This window comes from Pteropus medius, unplaced genomic scaffold, assembly GCF_902729225.1.
Source record: "Pteropus medius unplaced genomic scaffold, Ma_sr-lr_union100, whole genome shotgun sequence".
NCBI lineage: Eukaryota > Metazoa > Chordata > Mammalia > Chiroptera > Pteropodidae > Pteropus > Pteropus medius.
The window spans coordinates 680,571-700,838 of NW_024345479.1; the positions used below are offsets into that span (position 1 = coordinate 680,571).

At 53.6% G+C, this 20,268-nt stretch overlaps 1 protein-coding gene and 1 non-coding gene across 2 annotated transcripts; one reads left to right on the plus strand and one right to left on the minus strand.

Annotated features, from left to right (window-relative positions):
• The first annotated feature begins 1,056 nt into the window (after positions 1 to 1,056).
• KCNH4 (potassium voltage-gated channel subfamily H member 4) lies at positions 1,057 to 18,812 on the plus strand. Its single transcript, XM_039873460.1, has 17 exons — positions 1,057 to 1,491; positions 3,346 to 3,579; positions 3,896 to 4,042; positions 4,169 to 4,296; positions 5,073 to 5,316; positions 5,645 to 5,802; positions 8,653 to 8,860; positions 9,876 to 10,070; positions 10,510 to 10,709; positions 12,286 to 12,535; positions 13,115 to 13,359; positions 13,955 to 13,993; positions 14,196 to 14,548; positions 14,824 to 14,930; positions 15,563 to 15,636; positions 16,859 to 17,563; positions 18,612 to 18,812. Exons 1-16 carry the CDS (start codon positions 1,416 to 1,418, stop codon positions 17,252 to 17,254), a joined length of 3,054 nt encoding a protein of 1,017 aa, XP_039729394.1. The 5' UTR covers positions 1,057 to 1,415; the 3' UTR covers positions 17,255 to 17,563; positions 18,612 to 18,812.
• Positions 18,238 to 18,356, minus strand: LOC120611366 (5S ribosomal RNA). The gene has a single exon (XR_005655136.1). It is a non-coding gene; the product is annotated as a 5S ribosomal RNA (ribosomal RNA).
• Positions 18,813 to 20,268: the final 1,456 nt, after the last annotated feature.

Sequence of the window (20,268 nt, forward strand, 5' to 3'; positions counted from 1 at the left end):
GTAAGCCACCCAGTTTGTGATACTTTGTTACAGGAGCCCTAGAGAACTAATATAACACCTAAATGTAGAGACACAGAATAATGTGGCACTTTTAATCAATCTAACATCTGGGGTAATGCCCAGCCCAGACTCTGGGGCATAGGGAGAAGAGCACTGGCTTGACTTCTCTCTGAACCATCTTTCCATTCTCACTGCTTTTGGCTGTTTCGTTCCAGAGATCAGCCATTGTAAGCTACATACTCAGCCACCCCAACCATTTTCTGCTTCCGTGGTGAGAAAGTCCTGTGTCTCACCTGGATCCTTATTGCTGCTGCACTGGTTATGTCTCAGAGAAGGTAGAGATCAAGGTCTACCAGCACACCTTTGGAGATTTGCAAACTGACTCTGCCTACCTTGAGACTATCTTTTTCAGCCAGGACTTCCTTCCAGCCTCTCTTCCACTTGAATGGCAGCAGAGAGGAAGGTTAAATCAAGACCGTAAGAAGAGGAGGATTAGGGAGAAAATTGCTAACACACTTATTTTGTGCCAATAACATACATTATGCTATTAAATTCTCACAACCACATGAGGTAAAAATTATTAGCTCCATTTTACAGATAAGGAAAATGAGACTCTGAGAATCCAAGTCACACAATTAGTAAATGCCAGAACCTAGATGCTACCCAGTGTACTCCAAAGCTCTTTCACCCATCCTGCTGGACTCAGAGGCAGAATTCGCCAGGGCGCGCTATGCAAACTGAGGTACAGGTAGGAGTTAAGTAGTGCATTTAGAAATTGACTTCCCAGCCTTTCCTGGGATCCCCAGCTGGCAAAACTTGCCTTTTTAACCCTTGCTGTCTCACACCGGAGCTCAGAGACCTGGGGGTACTGAGAAATAGCTCAGCTCCAGCAGGCGGCACTATGAACCAGATAACATTCCCAGCGTGGGCGGTGCGCGGGGAAAACCCGTGGGGCGGAGCCACAAGTAGCGCCAGGGAACCACGCGTGGGGGCGTGGCCACCCTGGAAGGGGAGTGTCTGTCACTCAAGTCCCGCCCCACTTATTAGAGACTCGACTCCAGGTGGGCGTGTCGCGAATTCTCTCCCCGAGAGACACGCGTGGGCCGCTCTCCTCCAGTAGGAGGGCCGCCGAAAGGGGTGCGGGTGTCACTGACGGCCCCTCCCCGTGCGGGGCCACGTGGCGGGCGCGGGCCGAGCCCGGGGGAAAAACCTGGCTCGTGGGATAAAGAACCATCGAGGCGGCGCCAAGCCGAGCCTAAAGCTGCAGGGTTTGGAACAGAGAGGCTGCAGCGAAAGAGAGGGGAGGAGGCAGGCGGGCGCATGGGGCGCCCCGGCCCCGCCGGCAGCGCGCCCCCTTGGGCCCGGCCGCGCTGAATGCCCCCCAGCGCCGCTCCTCGAACCTGCGCCCCGAGGCCATGCCGGTCATGAAGGGGTTGCTGGCCCCGCAAAACACCTTCCTGGACACCATTGCCACCCGCTTCGACGGCACTCGTGAGTGGGGCAGCGGCTGGGACTGGGGGTTCGAGCAGGGGGCCAAGACTTTTTCAAGGCCGACTTGGGTTCCCCTGGATGTGGTCAGGCCCGAGGTGAGCAGAGTGAGTGGTATTGAGGGTCCAAGAACTCCAGAAGCCTCGGTAAAGGAACAGGACTGGGAGCTCTCTGCGGTGGGCAGGGGTGAAAAGCGTGGGGGTGGGGGGCAAGGTGGGGGAGGTGTGACTGGAGGCAGGAAAGGCTCTCTGTGCGGCAAAACGAAGGAGAGGCCTTGGGAGCGGCTCACTCTGGGGCAGAGCTCTGCTGGGGGCGTGTATGGGGGCATCCGAGACGCAGAGGTGGGACGGAATGGCCAGGCGCTCTGAGGGTCTACTCCCAGACGACTCCAGTTACTCCCTTCCCCCAGGAAGTGGGGGGAAGATCAGACTTCAGCAGGACCTAGTTTGGATTAAGGTCACGCGCCCCCAAATCGTGGCGCGTCAGTGTCTGAGGGAGGCGAGCCAGAAGGAGGGGGGTGTTCCGTGTGACGAAGGGAACTCCCTGCTCGCCCACCCAGCTTGGGTTCCAGGTTCAGCACCTTGGACAGCCACACTCCTCCTTCCCTGCCTCTTCTCCCGCCATTCCCTTTTCCTCCTTTGGAGGCTAGAGATTGCCACTTGCCCCTCTCTGGCACCCTGGCCTGGATCTGGAAGGTGGGGGAAGCGGTACCCGAGGGTGAAAACCGAGCTGCCGGGGGCCCTACCCGCCTCCCCACCCTCCTTGCAAACACACACCTCCCTTGTTTCCATAGCGCCCATCACCAGGGCAACGGGCCCTGGGATAGAAGAAGGAGGCTGCTGCCCAGGGCCCAGTTTCTCCCAGGCATCCTCAGTGTCCCCATCAGCCACCTCACTTCCAGACACTCACTCTTCCTAGTACCCCCGCCCCCATTGGTTGTGTCTCAGGCCCCTACCTTCAACTAAGACTCTGTCCCTGAATGCCCTATAGAGCCCCGCTGTGGCCTCCCACCCACTGGAGCTGGAGGGAGCCGTCTCAGGTCCTGCTACTGAGGTTGCTGGAGCCACAACTTCATTGCCGAATCCTGTCAGACTTTAAGCACCGAGGACAGACTCCCTGGAATTAGCTAAAGGGGAAGGCAGGGAATGAAGATGTTACTTATCACTGTCTCCCTTCCCTATACATAAAGGAGATTCTTGAGTCTGGATAATCTCTGCTTTTTAGTTTCCTATCAACAAAATTGGTATGATACCACCAGAATCTCTGCCCTGTCCACTCTCTAATAGGATGACAGGGTAGTGGCTATGGTTGCGCTATGAAAGCTGTGTGAATGTGGGAGAATCATTTCACCTTCTCGGAGTAGTACTGACTGTGCACCAGGGCTTGTTCTCCCCAGGTAACTTATGTAACTCTCACAACTATGTGAGGAAGATATATTATCCCTCACTTTGCAGATAAGGAATCTGAGGCACAGGGGAGTTAATTAACTTGCCCAAGGTTACACAGTCAATAAATAGCAAAGGTGGGGGTGCTGGAACCCATGCCTGTACTCACTGTGCTGTGCTGCCTCCTACAGTAAGAGCAAGGGGATAGACCGCATGCCCTCTTGGCATTCCTTCTTCAACCCCCTGGCAGTTTCTGTCCTAGTTCCAGGCCGTACTTAAGTCCTTGTCCTTTTGCTCTATCTCTTCTTACTTTCATTTCAGAATATCCCAAAGAGGGATCCAGGAATCACGTGGAAGCCTGGAAAGCTTCTGGCTCTGTGACCTCTGACCACTGCTTGGGCGAGGTACTGCCCACCTGGAAGCCGAGCTCCCCTCCTGGCCTTGGCCTGACCTTGACCTCTTCTTCCCACAGACAGCAACTTCCTATTGGCCAACGCACAGGGCCCACGCGGTTTTCCCATCGTTTACTGCTCTGACGGCTTCTGCGAGCTCACAGGCTACGGCCGTACAGAGGTCATGCAGAAAACGTGCAGCTGCCGTTTCCTCTATGGTCCAGAGACCAGTGAGCCAGCCCTGCAGAGGCTGCACAAGGCCCTGGAGAGCCATCAGGAGCACCGGGCTGAAATTTGCTTCTACCGGAAGGATGGTGAGGGGCCTTACCCACCCTGCATCCCTGCCCAGCCCCTGGGCTTTGCCCAGAGTCCATTTGGCAAAGTAGAAGCCTGGATGCTGGTCCCCACACTGCTACAAGCTGACTGTGTGACATTGAGTGCATTCCTGACCCTTTCTGGGCTTGGTTCTCCCATCTGGAAGGTGAAAGAGTGAGCTGACCTAATCTCTGGGTTTCTTTCCAGCTCTGAACCTTTGCCAAGCCTTTAGACTATGCCCGGGAACCAAGGGGGATTAGGAGAAAGGGATGCTATGGCTGCTCAACCTCACCCTTCATCTCTCTGCATCTACAGGCTCAGCCTTTTGGTGCCTCCTGGACATGATGCCCATCAAGAATGAGATAGGAGAGGTAGTACTTTTCCTCTTTTCCTTCAAGGACATCACTCAGAGTGGAAGCCCAGGACTTGGCCCCTCAGAAGGCCATGGGGACAGTAATCATGGTAACCGCAAGTCTGGGGAGAAGGCACAAATGATCAGAGACCCTTGCCCAAGGTCATATAAGACCACTCCCTACCCAGCCTCATGGAATATGCCCCCACTTATCTCTGTACCCTGCTTTCCAACAGAAAACTCCCTTGGCAGGAGGGGAGCCGGCTCAAGACTTCGATCCACCAGAAGACAGAAACGGACTGCCCTGCACCGACTGACTGGCCACTTTGGTGGTCGGGGCCATGGAGGCATGAAAACCAATAATGTGAGTCCTGTCTCCACCCTAACATCTCCCAGGCATAATGCTGTGGCACCTGTTACTTCCTTCCTGTTTCCCTGTCTGTTTGGTCCCTCCAGTGACTTGTCTCTCTGTCCGCCAATTTCTCATGTCTGACTCTGCTCTTTCCCATGTCCATCCCCATCTCCCTTGCTTCCTTCTGATTGACATGATGTTACAAAGGTGAGACTCTACCAGCAATTATATCATCTATCTCTGGCTGATAAGGGGGATGGGTGAAATCACAAGCTGTGATCCTAGGGAGAAAGCTCCCATTGGGGACCTGGCATCTGGCCCTGTGTACCACTCCTAGGATCCTGATAAAGCCACAGGATCAAATCTTCAAACCTCTGTGTAGTCTGTTAGGATTTCAAGGAATAGGGTGCGTCATGCCAGCCTCCCCTCACTCCTGTGAAACATCCATCCCTCACTGGGCCTCCAGAACCCAAGAAGAACTTGAGGGAGAAGTTAGCGACCCCTCAAGCTAGGGCACGTGCCCGATTTGTCATACTCTCCTCAAGGGTGAAGGTCATGCCTTAAAATACCCCCGACAAAACATAATTGATACAAAATGGGGCCTGAGGAGTAACATGGCAGAGGAAGGAAGTGCCAGCCCCTGAACCCCTCTGCTGCACCGTCTATCTCTTCTTGTAGTCATGCTCGCAGTACCCACTCCCTGCTTTTCCCATGCCCTGCCTCTCCCTCCCCCAGCCTTGGCTCCTCTTTCCTCCAAGTGTCCCCAACTACCACCCCTCTCCCTTTAGAACGTGTTTGAGCCAAAGCCATCAGTGCCCGAGTACAAGGTGGCCTCCGTGAGGGGGTCCCGCTGCCTCCTCCTCCACTACAGCGTCCCCAAAGCTGTCTGGGATGGCCTCATCCTCCTTGCCACCTTCTACGTTGCGGTCACCGTCCCCTACAATGTCTGCTTCTTGGGCGATGACGACACCCCCATCACTTCTCGACACACTCTTGTCAGCGACATTGCCGTGGAGATGCTCTTCATTCTGGGTCAGACCTTCTGCCCACATACCCTGGTGGGTGGGCTGGAGGGACCCACTCATTCAAGCCTCACCCCATCCTGGGCCTGCAGGACCCAGGCATTCAGAGTCCATCCATTTCTGGGTCTTTAAGTCCTAATGGTCCATGTACTCTGACCCCTGACCCCTGTGGCCTTCTGCTTTTAGACCTGTCTTCCCTAAGGACCAGCCAGAAGCCTGAACTATCTTCCCTATTCCTGTCTCTAACTCCATTCTGGGTCTCTAAGGCCTGTTCCCAGCTTACTCAGTTCCTTGATCCCTTGGCCTGACCCCCTAGTAACAGCCTCTTGCACTCCTAGATATCATCCTCAACTTCCGCACCACCTATGTGTCCCAGTCCGGCCAGGTAGTCTCTGCTCCTCGCTCCATTGGCCTCCACTACCTGGCCACCTGGTTCTTTGTCGACCTTATTGCTGCTCTGCCTTTTGACCTGCTTTACATCTTCAACATCACCGTGGTGAGTGATCCCCCTCCCATATGCAGCCTAACCTCCCAGCTTCGGCACAGCATCTCCCGTTAAGGAACCCACCCCAAACCCAGATTTGGTCCTTCCCATCAATCCTCTTGTGAATATTTGTCAGGAACCTGCCACGGGCATGTTAGGAGCTGAGAAGGACCTGAGAGGGTCTGTGCTATTGGGGAGCTCAGCTCACAATCTCTAAGGGAAGCTGAGACAATAAAAAGCTAAGTAGAGCTACCAAGGCGACGTTGGCCTGATGCCAGATGAGTGGTACTTTTCACATTTTTATTTAACAAACAACCGATGAGCATTTAACTGTCTACAAAGCATTGTGTGTAGCATGGTCACTATGGGGAAAAGGGACAAGAATTCAGCCTCCAAGCAGCCAAGCTTGTGAGGGGGCAGGACTACTAGAGGGGACAGTAGGAATAGAAGAGGTGAATGAAATGGAAGCTGGGGCCCAGGTATTGCGGGGGAGGCGTGCTGGGCATAGAGCTAGCCAGTTGGAGTTCTAGGCTGGAACATGGGCATGTATGAAAATGATCTGAAATCTGGCCAGCGCCTAGGAGGCCAAAGTATCCCAGTTGGGCAGAGGCTAGGGTGGTCTAGAAAGGGTTCCTGAGGAAGGTGAGAGTAGAGCTAGAGCCTAGATAGAGAATAGGATTTGACTGGCAGGAGATGAGGAGAGAGAGCACTTGGGGGGAGCACAGCAAGTCCAGACAAGGACATAGAGGCCGTGGGGTGGGTTTGGAGGCAGAGAGTGCTAAGACCTATTGTCCTCCCTGCTCCCTAAGGACTGCCTGGAGGTGCTCCTGAGTGGTCAGCTCTGTACCCAGCTGGGGGAGAGTAGGTCTTCTCAAGTCCAGAGTGAGGGAGTCCCACCCTGTGTCCCCAGAACCCCTTGGTTTGGGGTGAGGAGGTGGAGAGCTGTTTCCCTGTGCGCTCCTCTCTCTGCCACACTTAGCTATAGCGGGAAACCACCTACACACAGCCAGATTTAACTAGCCGCCAACGAGCTGTGGGCCTCTTCTGGCTGTGTACACGTGTGTGCACGCTCCCACACACGTGCATGTGTGTGAGTGTCTGACCCGAGGCTCTGGCCATCCCTTCCCATCCCCATGCCCACCAGGTTGTATCAGCTGAGCAGACAGCTGTTCCTGGAGAGAGGGAGAGCTGCAGAGAGGTCCCTGTCCCTCCTCCCAGGCAGTTCCCCTCCTCTGGTACCTTCAGGTTCACTAAGTACTTTGACACACATCATCACATAGGAGCCTCACAGTAACACTTCAGGGCGGATTCTCTTACTACTCTTTTTCAGAGGTAGATGCAGAAGCTCAGAGAGGTTAAGTGGCTTGCCGAAGGTCACACAACTAACGGTGACAGGTGGGAGATTGGAACCAGGTCTCCAGACTGCAAGTCTAGTATTCTTTCTAACATAGTACCCTACTTTCCAGGAAACCAGGGTACCTGAGTGGATGGTCTGGCATAAGGGGGAGGTGAGGAGCAATGCTGGGGCTGGAGGGAAGCAGAGCAAAGAAAGAAGATGAGGAGGCACTGGTAGTACTGTGGACTTGAAGAAGCCAGGCCTGGAATAATCTGTTCCAAGGAGGAGAGGAGAACCCCAAGGGAGTGGGGCCCAAGAGCAAGAGACTGGGGGAAGCCCTAAAGAGCTTAAGTCGGGAGCTCTGGGAGGCAGAGGCAGGCATTAAGCCCTAGAGAGGGTCCTCGAAGGGGGAGAAATCAGGGCCACCTACTTCACCTAAAATTAGAGTAAATGGCATAAGGTGTCTCAGGAGCCATATATGGGGCCAGGGCTTTGGGGCATGCTCCTGGAGGCCCCTGAAAGAATAGTGAAGGGCCTTCATGCCAGGTTACCCACACACTGTCCCAGAGCCCCCAGTCCTAGCCTCCAAGCTGTCCCCACCCAGACTAGTGAGAAAACAAGCCACCCACCTGCTCTTCATTTACAAGATTTGAAGGGCTAATTAAAGCATTAATAACCACAATGAAAACAGTCATAGTGGTAATATTAGCTAACATTTACAGGACTCTGACTCGGTACCGCTAACTCTATCAACTTCAACCTAGCCTCACGAGAGCTGGGACCTCTCAGCCCAGCCTCCTGCAGTCCCTGCTCTCCTTCCCTCAACATTTTGGCATGATCTTCTCATCTGCAGCCGACCCACAAGAGGAAACATCCCTAAACCTTCCCCAGTCCTCAAGCCTCTTGCCTGTCCCCTCTATCATGCTTCTTTATATCTTGAGGGGTGGCTCCCATCACAATTGCTGTTGTCACTAACAACCAGCTCTTGTCCACAGCTGATTGTGCCTAGGACACTGGAGGCTTTGAGCAGGGGCCAGAGGTCATTCTGCCTATTCCCCTGCTTCTAACCAAGACTTGCTCTTCCACAGACCACAGCGCTAAGAGGCAAAATAGCACAAAATGAACTTCAGTGTCAGCCCAGTTTTGAGTCCCAGCTCCATCATATCTTTGGTCTGTGACCTTGAGCAAGTCATTAGCCTCTCTGAGCCTTAGTTTACTCATCTGCAAACTAAGAAGATGATTAGAATTGGACCGAAGGCATAAGTTTTTGTTTTTGTTTTTAAATGAGAATTACAAATACTTAGCCCAGTGCCTGGAACATAGTGTTAGCCATTATTAGTTTTAGTATTATTGTCCTCCCCCTGCGTTTCCTGGAAACCTTCTCAGGACAGCTGAGATGTTTTTTTCTGCTGCAGCTTCCACTGGCTCCAGGGTGTCTGATGACAAGGTGCTAGAAAGGAACATGGGGGCCGTAAGGGCTCTGAGGAGGTGTGCCTCTGACAGCCTTCTCTGCCACACTCCCGCAGACATCACTGGTGCACCTGCTGAAGACAGTGCGGCTGCTGCGGTTGCTGAGGCTGCTACAGAAGCTGGAGCGGTACTCACAGTGCAGCGCTGTGGTGCTCACGCTGCTCATGTCTGTCTTTGCGCTCCTTGCCCACTGGATGGCCTGCGTCTGGTATGTCATTGGGCGCCGGGAGATGGAGGCCAACGACTCACTGCTCTGGGACATCGGTGAGCCACCAACCTCAGGCTTTCACTGACCACCCATCCACCTTCAGTGTCCACTCAGGCCCCCAAGTTAATGCCTCCACCAGTACTCACACCCACCACCCATTCCTCCATTTATCCAATCAAAATGCATGGAACTCCTTCCAGATCAAGCATGGGAATACTGACCTGAAGACAAGGGCTTTGCCTTGGGGGAAGCTCACAGCATACAATATGGGACACACTCTCTTGGTAGGGAGGGTGTTTGGGGCAGAAGAATCAGGACCCTTGGCTCCTTCCGGTGGCTCCCACTGCTCTCAAAATAGAGTCCACATTCAGTGCACACAGTAGATAGTGCTGCATCCCTCTCTCTCCCCACCCGGCTTCTCTTTCTCCCGTGTCCCCTGCGTTGCAGCCACACTGACCTTCCTCCAGCACCCAGGATATACTGCTTTCTCACCGTGGCCCTGAATATGTTTTCCTCTTTTGAATCTTCTCCCTTCTGTCTTCTCTCTCTTCTTCACCTAGGCGACTTTTCTATTCATTGCAGTCTCAACTAAAATGCTCTGTCCTAAGGGAGCATTTCAGGAACTGTACCCTATTCCACCTCCAATGATTGATTCTCCCTTACCTATTGGTGTCCTAAGACACCCTACACTTCCTCTTTAGTAGCTTGCCTCCCACCTGTAATGATTTATTTCATGTCCCTTTACCCTCAGACTTTAAGTTCCACCAGGGAAGGGAGAATGGCTGGCTGGGTCAAGTCCCAGCATCCTGTATACAGGAGGTGCTCAATAAACTATTAGGGAGTCGAAGGGGCCCCTAAATAGTCATCAGTGTAGGGAATTGGTAGTCTTGGACTGCAACTGTAACCAATTCACTGCCTGGAGGCCCAGGCCTCTCCTTGCATTTCCTGTGCCAGGAGGTGCAAACCTCCCCTCATTTCTGGAAATATTTGCCCAAGGTCAAGCGTAGGCAACTCAGGGAAACCCAGTTCTCCGCTACTTGCACAGCAGCGAGATCTTCTTGCATCCCCCAGGCTGGTTGCATGAGCTGGGCAAACGGCTGGAGGTACCCTATGTCAACAGCTCGGCTGGGGGCCCATCGCGGCGCAGCGCCTACATAGCTGCGCTCTACTTCACGCTGAGCAGCCTCACCAGCGTGGGCTTCGGCAACGTGTGCGCCAACACCGATGCCGAGAAGATCTTCTCCATTTGCACTATGCTCATAGGCGGTGAGGCCTGGCCTGCCAAGCCCCGGGGTAGCCCTGCTAAGCCCAGCGTGCAGATAGGGAAACTGAGGCCCAGAGAAAGCAAGGTGTCCATCCATGTTCAGACAGTCCTGCATTCAGTCATAGATGCTTTCTTAGCACCTACTACAAGCTGGTCCTAGGGGATGCCACAAATAGGTGTGGCCTCCTGCAAAGGGGATGGGAAACCCAAAGTCATGTCCTAAGGCGGGGTAGGGGGGTGGGCATGGGAGGAGCATCAGGTCAGACTCCTCTGGGGACCACCCTCTATTCCCCACCCCAAGCCAGCACCTGGCACCAGGTAGGCACACAGGAAACCATGGCTCTTCTGCCCGTTCCTAAGAACCCAGAGGCCCGTCCAGGACAGGGTGGGTTTGGGAGTGGGTGGCGGCCCTTAACTGGCTACCCACCGCTGCCGCTGCAGCGCTGATGCACGCCGTGGTGTTTGGGAACGTGACCGCCATCATCCAGCGCATGTACTCGCGCCGCTCGCTCTACCACAGCCGCATGAAGGACCTCAAGGACTTCATCCGTGTACACCGCCTGCCGCGGCCGCTCAAACAGCGCATGCTCGAGTACTTCCAGACCACATGGGCGGTCAACAGTGGCATAGACGCTAATGAGGTAGTGCAGCGGCCTCCGGGTCCCCTCTGCGTGGCGGTACAATAGGGAAGGGGTCACAGCCTCTCGCAGTTGAAATCAAATGGAGTCCAGGGTGGTGAGGTGCTTTTCACATGGGCACGCACCCACCCACATCCACATCCCCTTTCCTGTGCACTGGAACATGGGACCTGAAAAGGAGCTCAGGCTTTAGCTAAATGCCGTATACTCCCTTCTGCCAACATTTCCCAAACACCTGCTTTGGCTCAGCCTCTGTGCAGGACACAGGGAGCTCAGAGGTGATTATACTCAGCCCTTGCCCTCAGGGAGACAGCAGTCTGGTGAGGGAGACAGACAGGTGAACCAATAATTACAGAGTGAATGGGACCCTGCTTGAGGGATGTAGGTGCAGTGGAGCCTTCACTGTGTCTGGGCCTACCAGAGTCAGGGAAGTGGCACAGGAAGAGGGGATATGGTGAAGGACAAGAAGGAAATTGACCTGCTACCAGGAACACAGGTCTGAAAATAAAGCTAGAGAGCAGGGAGAATTCAGGGAACTGAAAGTAGTTCAGGGAGCCTTCAGGAGCAGGGGTGCGAGTGCTGTGGAGGGCCAAGTGGGAGATGGAGCTGGGGAGGTAGGCAGGCCCACCTCATAGATGGCCTTGACTTTAGATTTTATCCTGCAAAATGCTTAGGTTGGGGAGTGTCCTGGAGCTGTAGAAAGTATTTCTGAGAGCAGGTGCCATGGGACTTGGTGAGCTTGGTTGCGGAAGAGGACCTCAGAGTGATTCCCAGGTTTTTGGCTTGGGCAAAGGGATGGGGTTAGGAGCATTATGGGAGGAAGATTGGACTTAGGGGTGAAAATGAGAGTCCAGAATGGGGCCATGATGAGGGCGTGGTGCCTGTGGGAGACTCAAGTGGAGTTTGCCCTGGAGGTAGTTGAAAATACAGGTCTGGACCCAGATATAGGGCTCCAGGCTTATAGGAAGTGAGGAAGTCATGAAGCTGGTTTCCATACTATAAGGAAAGTATGGAAAGTTAGAAGAGAGCCAAAGGGGTAGGCTGAGGAAAGGGAGCCTGGGGAGGCAGTGGGGTCAAGAGAGAGGTCAACAAGCCAGAGTGGCCAAGGGGCTCCATAAGATGAGGAGAGAACTGTGAATATTAAGTTTGGTTGTGACTGGTAATGCTCAAGGTCTAGTGTACCACTGCAATTTACAGATGGGGGTACTGAGGCCCAACGAGAGGAAATGGATTACTCGAGGTCCACAGGAATTTAGAAGCAGAGCTGACTTCTGGTTTCTTGACTCCCAGTTCGAGGCTGACCCACCATGGATAACTTGCATATGTGGAGTCGAGTAATCAGAACATGTGTAAGTGACCCCAGGGATGTAGCCACAGGCAGTGGACAGACAGGAAAAGACCTAGTCTCTGCCCCAGAACTGAGGTTAGAAAAACAGGTGTCTTCTGGAAGGTCAGAAATGGGTAACTTCAAAGCAAAGGGCAGGTTGGATCTCTTTCCTTGGAAATAGCTCAGCATATTGGTAGAACTCAAGTAGCAGATGCAGTAGGATGGCCAGAATGACCTATGCCCCTCATGCAGTTACTGCGTGACTTCCCAGACGAGCTGAGAGCTGACATTGCTATGCACCTGAATCGGGAGATCCTGAAGCTGCCACTGTTTGGAGCAGCAAGCAGGGGCTGCCTGCGGGCCCTCTCCCTGCACATCAAGACATCGTTCTGTGCTCCGGGCGAGTACCTGTTGCGTCGTGGGGACGCTCTGCAGGCGCACTATTATGTCTGCTCAGGCTCGCTCGAGGTACTCCGTGACAACATGGTGCTGGCCATCCTGGGTGAGGATCCCACCACCACCTACTACCTACCCCACCACCTTCCTCCAGAGCCCTTGGGAGTGGCTAGGAATCTAGGGACTGGGATACCCGCAGTGGATATTTGGAATTCCTGCTGAGGAGTACTCTTTCTTGGTCCCTTCTCTTCGGACTCTTCAGTAATCCCATTGGCCATCCCTCAACCCATCAACCCTTCCTCAGTGACTGTCCTCCAAATCAATTAATTGATCTTTTCCCATTGCACTATCTCCCAACTGAATTGACTCTTCCTCATCGATCCTCAACTTCATTGACCTTTACCCTTTAACTGATCCCTCTGGCCATTCTTTATTGATCTCTCGATTCCACTGATCATTCCTCCAGCCTTGCTGACATCCTCCATTGGCTGTCTCCCAACTTCAACAGTCATTCTCCACCGACCTTTTCCCGACTCATTTGATTATTTCCACCAATCCCATTGTTTGACCCACCTTCAGCTATCCTTCAGATATACTGATAACCCCTCAAATCCATTGACCACCTCCCAATGGTATCCTCTTGGTCCTTCTGCCCCAGCTGACTGTCCCCATCTCTTACCCACAGGGAAGGGGGACTTGATTGGGGCAGATATCCCTGAGCCAGGGCAGGAGCCTGGGTCAGGGGCAAGCCCAAGCTGCGTGCTGAAGACCAGCGCTGACGTGAAAGCACTAACCTACTGTGGCCTGCAGCAGCTGAACAGCCGAGGGCTGGCTGAGGTCCTGAGGCTCTATCCTGAGTATGGGGCTGCCTTCCGGGCTGGCCTGCCCCGAGACCTCACCTTCAACCTGCGCCAGGGCTCTGACAACAATGTATGTAGACCCCCTATGGCCACCATCTCCTCCAAGATCCCCTCCTTCAAAGCAGACTTCCTCCAGCCCCAGAGAGAGTCTCATTCATCACCTTCTACCCTAAAAACATCCTCTCTCAACCCCAGGCACCCCTGTCCATTGCCCCTTCCATGCTCAACAACTTCCAATCCCACTAATGCACGTCCATTGGCCATCACCCGACTCCATGAACCATCTCTCATCACCTCTACTTCCAACTCTACTGACCCATTTCCTGTTGGCCACCCCTCAGCCTCACTCCAGAATCCCCAAAGGACCCCCACTTTGGAGACAATCACCCTCGTTTGCTCCTCCTCCATCAAGTCTCTCTCTGGACGGGTTCTATCTCCTGGGGCTTCTACTTTCCAAATATTTCCTGAGTCCATTTTGGTTTAGGCACTGGGTCAGACTGACTTTCCACTCAGAATTTCTCTAAGCTGGAGTTGGAGGAGTCTCTGACTCAAGTCCACAAAAAAGGCCCCGTATATTCAAACCCCTCACCACTCATGGGTGGAACTAGGTGGTGCTGCACCAGTGGGGATGTGTGAGTCAGCTTGACCCCCCTCTGTCCCTGCAGGGCCTCAGCCGCTTTTCCCGATCCCCTAGGCTCTCCCAGGTAACACTCCTTTCCTGGATGGGGTTGAGATTGCATGGGGAGAGCCTGGGAGTGAGGGGCACCTGTCCTTAGCTCCCTGCTGCAAGGAGAAGGGAGAGGGGATGGGGCGCAGGATCCGCCCGTGAAGACTGTTGCTTAATGGCTTGATGAAGGGGCCTGTTGTTCACTGTCCTGTAACGTCAGCTGCCCCCTCTGCCCACAGCCCCGCTCGGAAAGCCTCGGTTCCTCCTCAGACAAGACCCTGCCATCCATCACGGAGGCTGAGGTTGGGGTGGAGCCTGGAGGTGGTCCCAGGCCCCGCAGGCCTCTCTTGCTGCCCAACCTTAGCCCAGCACGGCCCCGGGGCTCCCTGGTCAGCCTTTTGGGCGAGGAGCTGCCCCCATTCTCAGCCCTTGTTTCCTCCTCTTCCTTGTCCCCATCCCTGTCCCCTGCCCTGGCTGGCCGGAGCCGCAGCCCCTCCCCTCATGTCCCTCCCAGGGGCTTTGCTGCCTGGAAGCCCCCCCAGCTTCTCATTCCCCCACTGGGAACCTTTGGACCTCCAGACCTCAGTCCCCGGTGAGATACCAGCCTCCCTTGCCTTCTCCTTACCCCTGCTGGCTTCCAGAACCTTCTCTGAGCTCTGTCCCCAGCATTCTTACCAGTGTTCCACCCTGTTTTTGCCTCATCTGCCCACCCCGCCCTTCCTGATCCACCACAGCTTGCAACCCTCCCCCCCTTTACTGTTGCTCCTCCCCAGCTCCTTGGCATTGCTGCCCCTGTTCACCCTCTGCCTGCTCTGCTTGGCCCTTACCATCTCCCCATGGGGCTGATGACCACTGCCCCCGTCCCAGGATAGTGGATGGCATTGAGGACTCTGGCAGCACTGCCGAGGCCCCTACATTCCGGTTCAGCAGGAGACCTGAGCACCCTAGGCCCCGCTCACAGGCCCCTCCAACAGGTAAGAGCCAGAAGTGGACTTCAACTCATTGTCATCCATTCGTCTGCTATTCATTCGTTCATTTATTCATCCATTCATCCATCCATTTATCTCACATGTAGCAAGGGCCTACCATGTGCCAGGTACTTTGCTGGGGATACACAGATAAACCTAACCTAGCCCACACTCCTAGTGAACTCCCAGTCTAGCGGGGGAGACAGCTGTGCACTCAGATAAACAAGTCCAGAACAGCATGCTGAGTACCACAACTAAGACAAGAACAGGGCTCTGAGGTAGGAGAGGAGAGCACCCCTAACTCTTAATCCTAGAGGGAACTCTTGAGTTGGATCATAATAGTGAGTAGGAGTTTGAGGGATGGAGTAAGGCAGTTATTGCAAGGCATAAAAGCATGATAAGAACACTGCTGTGTTCAGATATCAGAAGATCTGATATCTGAAGCTGGAGGGATAGGGGCTGGGGAAGTCATAGAGCCTGAAACCCACTTGAGAGTTCAGGTTCCCCATCATCCTGACCCCGGAGCTTCCTCTCCTCTTGCTCTGTGCCTGCCCAGCAACAGGAGGGGGCTTCACCCAAGCTGTAGACTCTTGCTCCCTGAATTCACCCTGCATCCCTTCTCCCTATTTTGCCTTCAGGGACCAGGCCCAGCCAGGAAGTGGCCACTGAGGCTGAGGAGATGAAGGAAAAGATCTGCAGACTGAACCAGGAGGTGGGTTGGGGCTGGCTCCTCCCCTTCAACCTTGGGATCAGAGACATGCCTCATATTTCAGAGGGGGCATTTCAGGGTTTGGAGCCAGAGTCCTGAATTCAGATATTCACACTAGCTAGATGACCTTGGGCAAATCCCACAACTACTCTGAACTTTGATTTCCTCATCTAAAAATCGGGAAAATAATCCCCCATTCTTCCCAGAGTCATTGTGAGGAGGCAATGAGAGCTCACGAATGCCTGGCCCAGTCCCTGGAATGCTCTGAGTACTCACTGATCGCTTCTTCCCCTTCTTCCCAGCTGGCTCAGGTTGTCCAGCCTGGAAAGAAGGCCTCTCTTCTCGGCACCACTTAGCACACTCTCCTGCACAGAATGTCCCCTCCCCCAAGTCACAATGCTCCAGGCCTTTGCCTTATCCCAGCCCTGGGAAATGAGTGCTAAGCAGATGTGCGGGGCAGAGGACAGGGAAGCTGAGAGGCCTTCAGCCTTGAGAGACTGAACTCCAGTCTCTGAATTCTGGTCAGGAAGAGCCCAGATCCTGTATGCTGAGACTGCCTAGTTCTCTTCCCCAGGGATCTCAGAGCTGTCGCCACAGTGCAGCCAGGCCCAGCCCTTGGGAGTTGGCCTTCCCTCATTCTGATAAACATCGGGGTTCCCAGGGGAGCACCTGGGCTTGGGCAGGCCCTGGAGCTGGGGGCGGGGCCAACCCCTGTTCAGCAAGACTGAGTACCCGTCCTGCTTCCTCTCACAGTTCTAGGCTAGGTTCCAGGTTCCCTGAATGTCTATCAGCACCTGGAGAACCTGGGCCTCACCCAGTTTGAAGTGTCTGTGGTAGGGCCCCAAAATCTGCTTTTTTACAAGTTTCTTAGTTGATTCTGTACTCTCTGAAATTTGAAAAACACTGAATAGACACTTGAACTTCTATGATAGGATCACCTGACAGTAAAGCTACGTCTGTCACTTCACACAGCTAAGCAGCTTCTTTGAGCACATTTTTCTACATCTTGTAAAACTAGGGCGATGGGGAGAATGGCAATAGCTGCTGCTCAAATCCTTTTTGGAAAGAGGTTGGGGTATTTACATCTAGACAAAAATAGCTCCTGCCCTGCCTTTCAGGGTGGCCATGAGCAGAGAGTGGTTGTGGAAATTGTAGAGGGGAGGTGCGCTTAGGAGAGTGGCGATTTTTGTGGCACCTGGGAAAAAATTTGATGTCTTTTCAACAGATCTCCCGTCTCAACCAGGAAGTATCTCAGCTCAGCCAAGAGCTTCGACACATGATGGGACTGCTGCAGGCCCGGCTGGGTTCCCCAGGCCACCCCATAGTCTCGGCTTGGCCCTCAGCCCCTCCGTGCCCCCAGCCGAGGCCTCCGTGCATCTCTCCCTGTCCGTCTGGACCACCACCTAGCCTCCAGGATACTACTCTCGCTGAGGTCCACTGCCAAGCCAGTGTCGGGACAGCAGAGATGGGGGCTGTACCTCCCAACCTGAGACCCTCCATCTTGTCCCATTACCCTTTAGAGCCTGATCCTCTGGCACCCTCCCCAGTGCCGGAGGCCTCACCTCCATCTCCAGGCCTCATGAGGCACAACTTCCGGTCCAGGTCAGACACGTTCCACTGACCCTGGCCCCGGGCCCAGGCCTGTCTGGGGTGGGCATTGCCACCTGCCATCAGGGAGCAGCTGGGCCCATGGCATCCTGCTTCGGGTCAGCAGCCACCAGCTGGTCTGGTTGGTGCTGGATTCTCAGGACTTTATCACAAAGCCTGGTTACTTCAGATCCTCTTTCCTTTTCCAAACCTTCCCTTATCTTCCTTCTCTGGGAGGGGAGCCACCTGAGGCTGTGGAACCCAACAGGCATGAGACAGACCGTGGTGGCCATTGGACTGGGCAGATGAGATGTCCTGCCTTCTCCCCAGGACCTGGAGTAAGGTAGAGATGAAGGAACGGAAGGGGATGGGGAAGGGCCCCAGATCCAGCCTGGGAAATGAAGACTAAGGCAAGACCATGCAGGATCTTTGTGTCTACAGCCAGAGGGATAGATTGCAGATTCCACTGCAGAGATACTGTAGTGATATTGTGAGGTTTTTTGTCCCAGTTCCTGGGTGTCTGCTGGAGAGCAATGTCACCTCAAGAGGGCTAGGTTTGAGATCCCGGCTGGCATTTGAGCAACCAAGACTTCTTAGGCTTCCCACTATCACCCCAGGCTGGAGGGGCTCACTGCATCCCACAGGCCACACAGAATACAAGCTGAGGACCCCCAGATGTGTATTCTTTGGCTCTCAGCATTTTTTTTTTTCAAAATATGAATGAGTTGCCAACAAAAAAATCAAACGACTTTACATAAAACTCTAGATATTCCAGCTTCTCTAAAAAATGTTAGGACATCTGACAATCCTGAGCTAACATTCCATCTGGCAATAATCTGCTGGTGTTGGATGGCCACTGTATTTCTTTCTTTCTCTTTTTCTTTTTTTTTTCTTTCTTTCTTCCTTCCTTCCTTCCTTCCTTCCTTCCTTCATTTATTCAGGCAACGCAACTCTTGATTGACCTCACAGATTGCAAGGACCTTGTCAGCTTACAATCCCTAATTTTTTTATTTTTAATGCCTATAGCACCTGGTCTTCCTAGGTGGTCTCCCATCCAAGTACTAACCAGGCCCGACCCTGCTTAGCTTCCGAGATCAGACGGGATTGGGCTTGTTCAGGGCAGCATGGCCATAGACCACTGTCCATTTTAGATGAGGCCTACATTCTTTACTTATTTGCAGTCCCCATGTTTCTTGACTGTCTTCTAACATCCAGCTAGCTTCCCTCATTTGAATTCTTTGTCTGGTCTCTGTGGGTTTGTGAGTTTGCAATCCTTGCCTTAGAATGTGCTGCCAGGTTCTTATGTCCCAGTGGGTACTTTTTGGGGCCCAGCAATGTCTGTTTCTACCCCCTGGGTCTGGGCCTGTCAACATCTCTGTTTCTTTCTGCAGGCTTTCACTGAAGGTGGTCTCTTCTGCTGCCAGCAACTTGAAACAGTCCCAGCATCACTTTCTATCCCTCCCTTGCCCCCAGACCTCAGCCAAGCCTGTTCTCCCCCCTTCCAACTTGGTCTCACTCAGGGCCCTGACTTCTTATAAACTCACCCTGATCTCCTGCTCTCCTTTACCACACAATAGCCTGTGCTCATTTTTGGATAGGAAATAAACTCTATTTTTGTAGTTGTTGGCTTTGGCTGTTTCTGAAGTTTGGTCTGAGAGCCCCAGGGCTTTGGAGAAGCCTACACTGCCATCACTCCCCCATCATACCCCCAGGGCCCTGTTGCTGTCTCTAGGAAAAGCAAAGACGCCAACCAATCCACTTGGCACCACATTCATGCCACCAGAGGCCCCGGGGATGAGGCAGAAACCTTAATGAGTCACTATGGGCCATTATACCCACTCCTCTCTCTAGCCCAGTCACAGCCAGATTCAGACACAATATGTGGGGGGACAGAATCCCGGCTCAGGCTCACCTTTACACCTGGAAAGGTGACCCATGGGAGTCTCCACCAATCCTGGATAATCAATCCTATACCTGTTTCAGGCCAGGTACAGCAGGGTCTAGGGGAAGAGCTTGTCAGCAGCCAAGAACCTGGTAGGAATCCCACTCCACTCCATCCTCTTTGCCCTCATAAGCCCTCTCTTCCCTCTTGGTTTTCAGTTCTCTGATGATCATTACAGGGGTGGGAGGTGAGTGTCATGAATGTTGTTAGAAAGAGGTCCCCTGGTGACCAGATGGAAATAGGTGTGGGCAGTTTTGTGGCAGGTTGTTCCAGACAGGTCAGTTCTCTAGCTCAGGCTCCAGAGTATGATTGGTGTTAGCTCGTGTCATAGGAACAATGCCTACAGCCATCTCTGGGGTGAGCTTTGATTCCATACAGGTTTTAAGTAGTGTCTCTGGGGGTGAGATGTAGAAGCAGAGGAGGCATGGTCTGTGTTGAGGGGTGGGTTAGGGGGTAGGCAGAAGCAAAAGTGGTCCTAATCCACACTGAGGGGAGCAGAAAAAATAGAATCGATCTTGATCTATATGGAGGGTGAGGTGGAGGCAAACAGAAGTCGTTCTAATCTGTATTTATGGATGGAGAGAGACAAGGCAGAAATGGTCCGGCTCTGTATCTGGCATCAGAGACAAGAGCTGATTCCAGCTGGGTGTCGGGGGAGGCAGAGGCAGAGGTGGTCCTGGTGTGTTTTGGGGTCGAGCCTAAGGAGGAGGGTCCTGGTTTATCGCTGGGCAGTGGCAGGAGTTCTCCCTTTGATCTCACTCAGTAGCCTCCAGAGAACCCTTCCTACAGCACTTCCATCACCTTCCCCATCACAGAAGGTCCCCAACAATGGGGCTCCCAGAGCTGACTTGGCCTGAAAGTGCAGACAGTGTCTTCTCTGGGGTAGCGAAAGCTCAAGACTAGTCCAGGAGGCCTCGTGTGCATATATTCATTCACACCATGTTTTTCCCTTCACAATTCTGCACACGCAGCCTTCTTCCCTCTTCCAACGCTCGGCCATCCGCTTTATCCTCTGGATGCCTGGAATCCGCGGTGACGCTGTTGGCAGGTCGGGCCTTAAAAAGTTCCCGGCCGGGCTCCGCCTCGCCGGCAGCGGGCTCCACCCT

Excerpts from the sequence above, each read along its gene's own strand:
- KCNH4 (XM_039873460.1), top strand. The coding sequence starts at position 1,416 with ATGCCGGTCATGAAGGGGTTGCTGGCCCCGCAAAACACCTTCCTGGAC. Across the intron at positions 5,803-8,652 it reads ACATCTTCAACATCACCGTG|ACATCACTGGTGCACCTGCT; the intron begins GTGAGTGATCCC and ends ACACTCCCGCAG. Across the intron at positions 13,994-14,195 it reads GATCCCCTAGGCTCTCCCAG|CCCCGCTCGGAAAGCCTCGG; the intron begins GTAACACTCCTT and ends CTCTGCCCACAG.